This window comes from Neofelis nebulosa, chromosome 3 (assembly GCF_028018385.1).
Source record: "Neofelis nebulosa isolate mNeoNeb1 chromosome 3, mNeoNeb1.pri, whole genome shotgun sequence".
Classification (NCBI taxonomy): Eukaryota; Metazoa; Chordata; class Mammalia; order Carnivora; family Felidae; genus Neofelis; species Neofelis nebulosa.
Genome location: NC_080784.1, coordinates 161,420,540 through 161,433,290, shown reverse-complemented (window position 1 = coordinate 161,433,290; position 12,751 = coordinate 161,420,540). Strand labels below are relative to the sequence as shown.

Below are 12,751 nucleotides of genomic sequence, written 5' to 3'. Positions count from 1 at the left end.
ACCTGGTGAGCTGAGTCCTAGGAGCATGAGACTCCTGATCTCTGGGTTGTGAGTTCAAGCCCCAGGTTGGGTGTGGAGATTGCTTAAATAAATACAAAACTTAAAAATAAAAAAATACTGTCCTAGTATAGGGAGACAAGGGTCCTACTGAGGTGTAGACCAGGAAAGTGAGGAGTATGGAAGTTGTGTCATAAGAGAAGCAAGTGAAGGAACTTGAAAAAGAAGGGGAGCTGGAACAGGAGTTAGGCAAGGCTCAATTGATGCGTTTTTGAGCTGGCTGTGTGCACTGTGTAGAATGTTCCTTCCCCTACTTTCCACCTATTGAAATTCTCCCAATAATGTAAGGCCAGATTGGATCATCATCTACTTTGAGAAGTTTCTAGATCCTCTTAGCTAGGGACCATCTCCCTACTTTGAACCCCCATAGCATTTGCTGCTACTTCTTTTTTAATAGTAGTGGTAGTCCAACATGTCCAGATCAGGTTAGTCAGGGCCTTGAATGCTACACGGAGAGGTGTAAGGAAGCCATTAAATTTCTGAGGATGGGCATGATCCAAGGTATCAAAGGCAGACTAAGAAGGCATTTCTGGTGTAAACAGAAGGCAAGGGGTACGTGAGACTACATTCTCTCTTTTTTTTAAAGCATATTACCATGCTCCAGGTATTATGCATGGTTACCCCACTTTATAAACATGGAAGCCAGGTTACTCTCCGACACATGGTCGCCAGGCAGCCTCCTTGTCCTAGGCACCTGCTTTACCCTCTGTAATCTGAGGATAATTGCTCCACTAAAATCGTGTTTTGAAGGCTCAGGAATGACCTGCTTCGTGCCACGTCTATGGATTTGTCCCCTCAGTTCTGAGTCCGTGATCTTCCCGAGACGTTTGTTTTTTCACAATTCACGAACGAATTGCTTTTCCTCGCTTATAGTTTAAATTTGGGATGCACTTTTACCGAGTGAGTATAACGAAGCTTAATTAGTTAAGGGTGGCTATGGGTGGAGATTTCAAGAGATTCTAAAGGGTATTTCCGAGCCCTTTAGACTTGAAAGGCGGGTGACAATAGTTCTAAAGAGAACGGTCAAAGCCTGCAGATTTTTTCTTTTAACAGCTCTATTCTCATCCAGGCGCGGCAAGGCTGGGGGGCAACTTCTCTTGTTTGTTTACAAAAGAAATCAAGAAAGGGAGCGGGGCTCGCCTCTTTTTTGACCTAAGGACAAGAGTGAGGGGTCGGGAGGATTAGGTGCGGCTCCCCCTAGGCGCGCCCACAACCCAGCCACGGCCCAGGGCAACCCCCTTCGCCAAGGGGCGGGGCGCGCCGGGCGGCCACGCGCGCGGGCGGCGGGGTGGGCGTGTCCCGCGGGCGCGCGCGGGCGGTGGAGGGGGCGTGTCTCGCGGGCGGCGGCGGCGGCGGCGCGGGCTGGGTGCGCGGCGCAGCCTCCTGTGCTGGAATGTGCGGCTCCCGCGAGCTCGCGGTGCAGCAGAAGAGCAAGCGCCGCCGAGGCCCCGGGCCACAGACCCCGGCGGCGGCGGCGGCGGCGCCCGGGACGGCGTGGCGAGAGCCGGCGGCTTGAGCACTCTCTGTAGTCCCTCTCTTGGGCCTTTGCGGGCCTCGACGTCCCCAGCGCCCAACTTTTCCATCCTCCCACTCCCCTCCCCCCGAAACTCCAGCAACAAAGAAAAGTAGTCGGAGAAGGAGCGGCGACTCCGGGTCGCCGGCCCCTCCTCCCTTAGGAAGGCCGGTAAGCGCGGCGGAGGGCTGGGGGCTCAGTCGCAGTGGGGGAGGGCCGGCCGGGCGGCGGCGGCGGCGGCAGCGGCAGGGGGAGGGCGCGGAAGGACGCGGAGCGAGGCGCTGTCCAGGGCTGATTTGCAGATACTGTGGCTCCGGCGGCGGCCGCCGCGCCGGGCGGGGGCGGGCGGCCGAGCGGGATCGGGTTACACCGGCGCGGCCTCGGGGCTGGGCCGGGGGCGTCCATGGGGAGCGGCGCGGAGCCAGAACCCCCTCCCCAATCGAGGCCAGGCCGCCGCCTCCGCGCGGGCCCGGGCGCCCCTCGAGTCGAGTCCTGAGGCCAAGGAGCGGAGCTGCTTGAGGCCCTGGTCCTGAAACTTCCTCCCCGTCCTCCTGCTCCCAGGTCCCGCCGCAGCCCCTCGTCTGCCCGCGGCCCTCCCGTCCCCCTCCCTCTCTGGCCTCTCCCTTTCGCCGGAAGGCGCCGTTGAGTGCGGCCGGGCGGGTTGAGTCAGCCCCGCGGCCCGGGCGGTTCCGCCAATGGGGCTGGACAGCGATTTCTGCTCTCGGGCCGCCCCGCCGCCGCGGCCCTCCGCACCCGGCCACCTAGGCGCGCGAGCTGGCGGGGTTGGGGCGCGCGTCCCGCGGGGCGCTGTGGCGGAGTGAGTTCGCAAACTTCCGGGGCGCGGGGGAGGCGGCCAGCGCGCGTGGGGCCCCCCTCCGGCGCTTGGGGCCCGACGCCTCCGGAGGGCGCCCGCGGAGCCTCCCGGGCCCTCGGCGGAGGGCGAGTCCAGGGGCCGTGAGAGGAGCCGGGACGCCGGCAACGCGGTAACTTTCTTCCCTCTACCCAAGACTCGGGGCCCGCAGGCCGGGGAGGGGACAATCCCGAATGGGGAGGATTTGGTCTGGCCCAGCGGCGCCCCGAGTTTGACCACCTTGCCTTTCTTAGTGTTGGGGAGCTCAGGAAAAGCTTCAGGACGAGTGTTGGGGCAACTCCCGCGAGTTGGTGTGTAAATGTGTGCAGTGAGCGGGCCCAGCCGAGAGGAAGCGAGAGCGCCCGAGTTTGCAAAGAGCTGCTTTGTGTTTGGTATTTTGAGAAAATGGCCGAATGCCTATTTCAGTCAGGAATGCCGCCGCCGAGGCAGGCGCTGGTGGCAGCCACACATAGGAATTCGTGCAACACGTTGGGTTTTCGGGCTGTGCTTAGACGGCCTTCCTGACCAACGTTAAAATTCCTTTAGGGATGGTAGTTAGGGTTCAGGGGGGTATTAGAAAACTCGATTTTGGGTAAATTGCCAAGTAGCTAGGCTGTTAAGCCCTGGGGCAGCTTTTGCCCTCAGTTTGCTTTCTGTGATGGCATTTGATTCCAACTTTTGGTACGTTGGTTTGTGTTTATGCACCTGGATGAAACGGATTACTTTTTGTATTGGGGTTTGGTTTTATTTTTTGAGTGCTTGTCACTTTACTTTTTTTTAATTTGCAAGGCAGCACTCAATTTGAGAATACCACGTTTTAGATTGGAAAGTAATGTGGTTAAGGCGATTTTAAAAGCCCAACATGTTTTCAAGAAGGTGATCTTGTAATGGCTTCCACTAAGCAAGTAGGCCAAGTCAAGCACAATGCGAGAAAGTCGCTGATTGTCCGGTTGAGTTGTACGATTATTAGCGGGGCCGAAAGTTTCTTTATTTTCATTTGTGAAGTTTTGAATACAGGGAGCTTCCTTTTTTTCATAGGAGAAAAGGTCTGCAGTTGTTTTTGTTTTTGTTTTTTGGTTTTTTTCCCCTTTTAAACAGATCTAGTCATTAAAAATAAACTAAGTGTTACTTTTTTACAGTAGTTTATTCTTCTGGAGTTAAGTTCATCTGAAAGTCAGTTCAGTTGACCAATTACTATAGGCTTCTACTTTCCAGACATGTTTGTACTTAATAAATGCATAGTATGGCTTTTTGATTTCTCCCTTTTCTGATTTAGACAAGTAAACCGTTGAAGGGGAAACTGGGAGGACAGCAATTAACTATTCATGTATTGAATTTAAATATAATTTTAGTTAATGTTAAAGATGAAGTTATTTTTTTTTTCACCAGAAAAATGAAAAGCACTTGAGGGAAGGCATGCCACTGGGTAGGCCAAGTTGATGGATGAGTTATGTCAAACAATTGATAGTATTTTTTGCAGGGATAAGAGAAATTTTTTTGATGACTGCAATAAAGAAAATTTGGAATTACAAAAATATTTTAAAGCCTTAATTTTAGCAATTAATGAACCTCATTGACTTTAAAGATTATATTTGAGAATATTTTTTTAAGACATGAAGAAGTATAGCGATATTTTGGATGTTGTGTTTAAACTGGTACTTTGTGGTTTTTGTTTTATTTTGAATTCAGAATACAGTCATGGCCACCCAGGTAATGGGGCAGTCTTCTGGAGGAGGAGGGCTGTTCACCAGCAGTGGCAACATTGGCATGGCTTTGCCTAACGACATGTATGACTTGCATGACCTCTCCAAAGCTGAACTGGCTGCGCCTCAGCTTATCATGTTGGCAAATGTGGCCTTAACTGGGGAAGTAAATGGCAGCTGCTGTGATTACCTGGTTGGTGAAGAAAGACAGATGGCAGAATTGATGCCTGTTGGAGATAACAATTTTTCAGATAGTGATGGAGAAGGACTTGAGGAGTCTGCTGAAATAAAAGGTGAACCCAGTGGACTGGAAAACATGGAACTGGAAAGTTTGGAACTGAGTGTTGTAGAACCACAGCCTGTGTTTGAGGTATCAGCTGCCCCAGAAATTTATAGTTCAAATAAAGATCTTCCTCCTGAAACATCTGGAGCAGAGGACAAATGCAAGAACTTGAAGAGCAAACCCTTTCGCTGTAAACCATGCCAGTATGAAGCAGAATCTGAAGAACAGTTTGTGCATCACATCAGAGTTCATAGTGCCAAGAAATTTTTTGTGGAAGAAAGTGCAGAGAAGCAAGCAAAAGCCAGAGAATCTGGGTCTTCTACCACAGAAGAGGGAGATTTCTCCAAGGGCCCCATTCGCTGTGACCGCTGTGGCTACAATACCAATCGATATGATCACTATACTGCTCACCTGAAACACCACACCAGAGCTGGGGATAATGAGCGAGTTTACAAGTGCATCATTTGCACATACACCACAGTAAGCGAATATCACTGGAGGAAACACTTGAGAAACCATTTTCCAAGGAAAGTATACACATGTGGAAAATGCAACTATTTTTCAGACAGAAAAAATAATTACGTTCAACATGTTCGAACTCATACAGGTAAGAGTACCTTTGTGGTCCATAATAAGTTCAACTCACTTCTGATAGTCAATTCAGTAGGTAGTTAAAAGTAGTATTGAAGAAGGGGGATTCTGTTTTCAAGTCCTGGTTCAGTTATTTGCTGTCTTTTTGACCTTGGATAAGTCATTTAACCTTTTTGTGCTTCAGTTTCTCTCTCCATGGGGGTAACTATATGGGACTGGAAGACAAGTGAAGAAACACTTATTTGAAAGAATGGGCAAGATAACTATTATCAGTGTTATTGCTAAAATTCGTATTCTAACAACTTGGGATTGATCATTTAGCTAAATTAGATTACTATTTTTTTAGAAGATGTATTTAGTTGATAGTGAATACATCTAAGATGCAGTATAGTTTCCCGAAGGAATTGAGGACTTAGAAAAAAAGGAAAACTCAATGATTAACCCTTGCATAGATCCGTTTAACAGAAACAAGCTTTTTATTTGTTTATTTTTTTAATATTTATTTTTGAGAGAGACAGAGACAGCATGAGCTAGGGAGAGGCAGAGAGAGAGGGAGACACAGAATCCAAAGCAGGCTCCAGGTTCTGAGCTGTTAGCATAGAGCCCAACGTGGAGCCCAACACGGGGCTCAAACCCACAAACTGCGAAATCATGACCTAGGTTGAAGTAGGACGCTTAACCGACTGAGCCACCCAGGTGCCCTAGCCTTCAACTTTTAAAAAAAATTTGTTTTGTGGTATTCAGTTCCTACATAGAACAACTTAACTTGTCCCCAAAACATAGGAATGTGAGAAGTTAGTTTTTGAAAGATTGGTGGGATTACCACACTTGAATTCATTAGAAGAAAGCAAACACACATGTGGAAAATGCAGCTATTTTTCAGACAAAAAATAATACTGTTCAGCATGTTTGAACTCATACAGGTAAGAGGACCTTTCTAGTTTGTAAGTGTACTCTATCAAAAAAAAATGGAACAATCTTAAAAATACGAAAATTTTCAAATATCCCAAAGAGAATATGAACCTTATACCCATTATTATCTGTATTCAACAGTTACCAGTATTTTATCACAGTTGGCAATTTCTTTTTTTAATATCAGCTTTATTGAGATATAGTTCACTACAGTGGAATTCATCTGTTTAAAGTTACAATTCATTGGTTTTAGTATATTCACAAAAGCTGTGTAACTATCACCACAGTTTTTAGGACATCTTCACCCCAAAAAGAAACCCTATTAGTGGTTGCTCCCCATTTCTCCCCAACACCCCTTAATCATTCACTTTTGAATTGATTTATAAATCTGTGTAAAGGGTCTTTCTCTCTCTCTCTCTCTTTTTTTTTTTTTTTTTTTTTTTTAAAGTAAGTTGTAGGCCCAGTGTGGATCTGGAACTCATGATCCTGAAATCAAGAATTGCATGCCTCACCAAGTGAGCCAGCTAGGCGCCCTAAGGGGTGTCTCTCTCTCTCTTTTTTAAAAAAATATTTTAGAGAGAGAGGATGTGTGAGTGGGGGGGGGGGGGGGGGAGGGAGGAGAGAGGCAGAAAGAAAGAGAAGAATCTTAGGCAGATTCCACGCTGAGCCCAACGTGAGCTATGTCCCATGACCCTGGGATCATAACCTAAGCCGAAATCAAGAGTAGGTTGCCGAGCTGACTGAGGCACCCAGGCTCTCTGAAGTCTCATTTTTTAAGAAAATGTTTGTAAGTTATTGGGACTTAATTTTCTCACGTTACATTTTTTGCTAAGAATTGGTACCTTTGAGGACTGATTGGTGGTCTGAACAAAATGGATGGGATAATCTAGTATGGTACTCTGGATCACAAATGAAAAGGGGTTGGTGGGATGCTGTTTGCATCAGGTCCCTTTTGCAAGAGTTATCACTCTGCAGGACTGAATCCCACAGGTAGAGCAGGGCACACAGTAGGGAAAAGGAATCGATAGTGCTTTACTGAAGTGGTAGACTTAATAAAACTTGCAGGTGAAATTCTATTACAAGAAGGATGTCTGCAGCAAGATTTCTAAGCCCCAGGAAATAGCTACTGAATTTAAAGCTTTAAAATCTAGTCAAATAAGAGAATTTGTAGATCTTTTGGAATTTGTTGTAACCTTTGACTATCTCCATACTTTGAAACCATTTTAATTTCAGAATTGAAAAAGTTCAAACATTATAAAATTACATGGCATAGGAAATGAAAGTTACTTGGAACTTCTACCCCATTAAGTACTTAATAGTTTGAATTAAACAGACTAGCCTCATCTACAATGTCTTAAATTCCAGCTAGCATATATACTTCAGCCATAAGTACTTGATATTCATTTAATAATATTTTGAGAACCTTAGGGCTTAATTTAGATTGGCTGTGATCTGTAGAGCTTTAAGGTAGTAACCATGGCATGACTTTAATCTGTACACTTTGATGAACTGTTTTAATTGAGGTATAACTGATGATGAACTTTTACAAATATGTGTACTCCTGATCGCCATATCAGCACCCCAGTGCTTTTGTCTTGATACACTGGGATTTTTTTTGGTCAGTTGTATTTTGCTAATTCATATATTTCCTAAAAAGCTAAAAATGTTTTCAACAATAAATTTAAATTTAAATTTGTCAATTTAAGAGTATTTTTAGAACCAAAAAGAAAATGGCGAAAACTGGAAAAGTGTTTCAGTATTCAGTATTTTGTGTGTATTTCCAATTTTTTTGTAAAGTGTTTTAAAAAAAATTTTTTTTTAACATTTATTTATTGTTGAGAGACAGAGAGAGACAGAGCGTGAGCAGGGGAGGGGAAGAGACTGGAGGAGATACAGAATCTGAAGCAGGCTCCAGGCTCTGAGCTATCAGCACAGAGCCCTATGCCGGGCTTGAACTCACAAACCATGAGATCATGACCTGAGCCCAAGTTGGACGCTTAACCCTACTGAACCACCCAGGTGCCCCATGTAAAGTGTTTTTTTTAAACAATTCTTCGCCATTTCTTAATTTTTTTGTGTAGTGTTTTATTTTAATCTAATTGCAGTCTAGGTGACTAATTTTTTTTTTAATGTTTATTTATTTTGAGAGAGAGCGCGTGCATGTGTGTGTGGCAGTGGCAGAGAGAGAGAATCCCAAGTAGGCTCTGTGCTGGCAGAGGTCATGACCTGAGCTGAAATCAAGAATCGGAGGCTTAACCAACTGAGTGGCCCAGCTGCTCCTTTTTAAGGGTATATTTTGTGTACTGAAGTGTACCACCCACACCTTTTTTTTCCACATTAATTTAATGTTGATTATTTCCACAGAAGGCTAACATTGGTTGTATGTATCTCTCATTTCACATTTTAGCGTTAAATTTGTGTGGTCTCAATGCTTTTTGAAAAGATTCTTTTCTCCTTAATGTCACCTTATTTATGATTTTTTTTAAAGCATTTTAAAACAGTTTGGTAGTGTATACATTGGAGGATAATATTTTGATTATATAAAGTGTGAGTATCTGGTGTTAAATGCATGGTTCTGAAGATTGTATGTATTTATGGAAAAATAAATTCATTTAGTGCTGAAGAGTTAAAAAACGATAGAATCACTTCTCACTTAAGTAGTCTAGTTTTCAGATTCACTTAATAGGTTTCTTCTGTTCTTTATTGAGTGCCCAGTATTAGGTACTTATGCTAATCTTCAGAACAGTCTATTGAGGAATACAAGATAAGTTATAATAGTCCATGTTTACTGAGAGGTAACTGTGAAGTAATGTGCCCAAGGTTAGATACAACTAAGAATCAAAGTTTGATTCTCTTTTTATGGTTAATTACCATGGTGGTGGGCTGAGGATTATTTTTATTTGGGTCTTCAATCAGAAGATTTTTAATTTTGTGTGTTTGATATTTAACCAGTTCACAAATTTTACTTTAAAAGATGACATTTTAACCTTTATTTGTGACTGAAAAATCACTAAGTTTTCTAGAGTAGGTATGTGTATTTTGTAGAATTGAACAGATAGAAGCAATCTATTCTGTTACAAGGAATTTAAAATAAATTATTCTTAATTGATCCTTTATGTTAATCTATAATGGTATTTAATTTTTCTTCCACTAACTTTTTTTGGTAATAGCTTGATGGAGATACATTTTACATTACCATACAGCTAACTATGGATTGGCCCATTCTGGATGGTTCACATAAATAGAATCATACAGTTAGTATATGGTCCTTTGTGACTACCTTCTTTCACTTAGCATAATGTTTTCAAGGTCCATCCATGTTGTATACACAGTACTTGTTTTCCTTTTATTGCCAAATAATATTCTCTTGGAGGGATATACAACATTTAGTTTATCCATTCATCAGTTAGAATATTTGGATTGTTGGGGCACCTGGGTGGCTCAGTCGGTTAAGTGTACAACTTAGGCTCAGGTCATGATATCACGGCTTGTGGTATCACATCGGGCTCTGTGCTGACAGCTCAAAGCCTGGAGCCTGTTTCGGATTCTGTGTCTCCCTCTCTCTCTGCCCCTCCCCCGCCCATGCAGTGTCTCTCTGTCTCAAAAATAAACATTAAAAAAAATTAAAAAAAAAATATTTGGATTGTTTCTGTTTTTTTGCTTTTGTGAATAATTCTATGAGCATTCATTTGCAAGTTTTTGTGGACATAAGTTTTTATTTCTCTTGGGTATGTACAGTTAACCCTTGAACAATGCAGGGATTAGGGGCACCAACCCCGATGTAGTCAAAAATCTGCATATACCTTTTGACTCCCCCAAAACTTAACCACTAGTAGCCTGCTGTTGACCAGACTCCTTGCCAATAACATAAACAGTCGATTAACACATATTTTGTGTTTGTGTTACATACTGTATTATAATAAAGTAAGCTAGAGAAAACATGTTAAGAAAATCCATGAGGAGGAGAAAATAAATTTACACTACTGTACTGTATTTTTTGGGGAAAAAAAAGCACGTATAAGTGGACCTGCACAATTCAAGCCCATGTTGTTCAAGGGTCATCTGTGTATACCTGGTAGTGGAGTTGCTAGGCCATATGGTTTTGAGGAGCTGCCAAACTGTTTTCCAAAGTGGCTGCACTATTTTACAATCTCACCAGCAGTGTATGAGTATTCCAATTTTTCCATATCCTAACCAATACTTGATAACATCTGTCATTTTGATTATAGCCATCCTTGTGGGTATGAAATCTTCCATCTCATTGTGGTTTTGATTTGCATTTCTGTCATTGGTAAAGATAGTATGCATCTTTTCATATACTTACTTGTCATTTATGTATCTTTACAGGAATACGCTCAACATTTTTTTAAAGGTTTTTTTTTGTTGTTGTTTTTTTTAGTTTATTTATTTTGAGAGAGAGTGTGAACAGGGGAGGGGCAGAGAAGGGATCAGAGGATCTGAAGTGGGCTCTGTGCTGACAGCAGAGAGACTGATGTGGGGCTCAAACTCAGGAACTGTGAGATGTCTGAAGTCAGACACTTACTGACTGAGCCACCCAGGCACCCTTCAGTTTCTTCATGTGTGTAATGGGAAGTACCTACATCATAAGGTTGTTGCAGAGAGAAAAAGTGTTTAGAATATGCCTGGTACATAGTAAGTGCTCAACAAAGGTTATTTTCATTATCTTTTTTCACGGAGCTGGTTTAAGAAAGAAAATAAAGAGACCTATAAATACAAGGTATTAAGTATCATGATCGAAGCATGGACATGGGGTTATGGAGCCCAGTGCAGAGCCTGCTTAGGATTCATCCCCACCCCCCTCAATAAATAAACTTTAAAAAAAAAAAGCTCAGTACTGTATGTATATTGTCTATATTGTTAGAATTGTATTTGCCTTATTTACCGTATTTAACCCTAATTATTATATTCTTGCAGGAGAACGCCCATATAAATGTGAACTTTGTCCTTACTCAAGTTCTCAGAAGACTCATCTAACTAGACATATGCGTACTCATTCAGGTTGGTGAGAAATGGGAACTCTTCTATGATTTTTAGTAAACAATTTGTCATGATAAGGAAGTTCTAGACCTGGAACTGGGTCATTGTTTATGATTGATTTATTTTTAAAAGCAGTTTATGATTTCTTTTTAATAATTAGAAATTAGAGTGAAAAATTGGTGTTGTATTCATGTGGAGCTGTATTTAAATGTAGATTCTTAACAAGGAATCCATAGGTGGAACTCTTGAAACTGAATGTAAATGCACGCATGCACCTTTTCTGGGCAGAGTGTCCTTAATATTCACCAGATCTTCAACTTAATATGACTAATAAAACTTGAACTACTAGCATAGACTAAGGCTATTATACAACCCCTACCTTCTAACCCTCTCTCCCACTCCAACACAATATAACACCAAATTTCATAGTGTGTGGTTTTCAGGTTACAAGGATTCCTTCTTAACTTCAGTCCCTGAACTGTGGGTTTGTCCTCTTTTGAGAGCTGATAGGGCTTCTGTGGGCTGATTTACAAAAGCCAAACTTTAAAGAATAATGGATAATCCAGGATCTCAATTAATTAATTTATAATAGATAAAATGCAGGACTAAAATAGATAATCCAGGATCTCAGTTTATTAATCTGTAATAGATAAAATGCAGGACTATAAATGCAGTAGATTTGTCCACTCTGGTGACTGAAATAATCATGATCACCAACCAGAATTGGTCTCCATTATCAAGATAGGTAGATGACAAAATTAAAAAGTAAATGTTAGCTTAGGTGGTCTTGAATGGTTAATTCATTTTGGCTACAGTTGATCCTTGGTGAACTACCACAACTGATCAGAATACCCTACTTCCAAATTTAGAATATATACCCCTGTGGGGAAACTATGCTAAAATCTTCCTGTTAACAAAAGTATACATAGGCCCATCTCCCTTTAATAATTAATTGCCTTAAATTTGTGCTGTCTGGATAGCCACCAGCCTTATGTGGTTGTTGAGCTTGTGAAATGTAGCTAGTTTGAATTGAAATGTATACAATACATAGATGAATTCAAACTGAATAAAAGCATGTAAAATATCTATTTTGGGGTGCCTGGCTGGCTCAGTTAGAAGAGCATGTGACTCTTGATCTTGGAGTCTTGAGTTTGAGCCCCATGTTGGGTTTAGAGATACTTAAATAAATAAAACTTAAAAAATTTAAAATACTGATTACATGTTGACATGACATTGGTTATATTGGGTTAATTTTATCCGTTTTTTACTTTTGTAATGTGACTACTATAAAATTTAAAATTACATATATTGCTTGTATTTTATTTCTCTTGGATATCACTATTTTAAGTCAGTGAGTAACACTTGATTACAAATTCTGACTTGAGCAGCTGCGAAGGGGTCACATAATATGTGTGCTAGCTTTTCTTCATCCTACAGGTTTGTCATGTTAATATACTTTGAATGTTCCTTTTAAATCTCCTAAGCTATTAGTTGAGTCACTTAACCAGAAACCTGATTTTATTGCTTTGGGGTACGCCCTGGTTTCATTTTCTTTTTATTTATTTATTTATTTATTTATTTATTTATTTATTTTTTTAATATATGAAATTTACTGTCAAATTGGTTTCCATACAACACCCAGTGCTCATCCCAAAAGGTGCCCTCCTCAATACCCATCACCCACCCTGCCCTCCCTCCCACCCCCCATCAACCCTCAGTTTGTTCTCAGTTTTTAACAGTCTCTTATGCTTTGGCTCTCTCCCACTCTAACCTCTTTTTTTTTTTTTTTTCCCTTCCCCTCCCCCATGGGTTTCTGTTACGTTTCTCAGGATCCACATAAGAGT

The 12,751-nt window shown here is 42.1% G+C and overlaps 1 protein-coding gene across 5 annotated transcripts in view; it reads left to right on the top strand.

Annotated features, from left to right (window-relative positions):
* Positions 1-12,751, top strand: part of REST (RE1 silencing transcription factor) — a 99,413-nt gene that overhangs the window by 58,832 nt on the left and 27,830 nt on the right. For 3 of the 5 annotated variants that reach the window (XM_058722463.1, XM_058722466.1, XM_058722460.1), the window contains exons 1-3: positions 1,612-1,741; positions 4,110-5,013; positions 10,845-10,928. In XM_058722463.1, the coding sequence (XP_058578446.1) occupies positions 4,119-5,013; positions 10,845-10,928 (979 nt within the window). In that variant the 5' untranslated portion in view covers positions 1,612-1,741; positions 4,110-4,118. Of the gene's footprint in view, positions 1-1,611; positions 1,742-2,267; positions 2,554-4,109; positions 5,014-10,844; positions 10,929-12,751 lie in introns of those variants that run through there. The other 2 variants (XM_058722461.1, XM_058722462.1) reach the window with 2 other exon arrangements.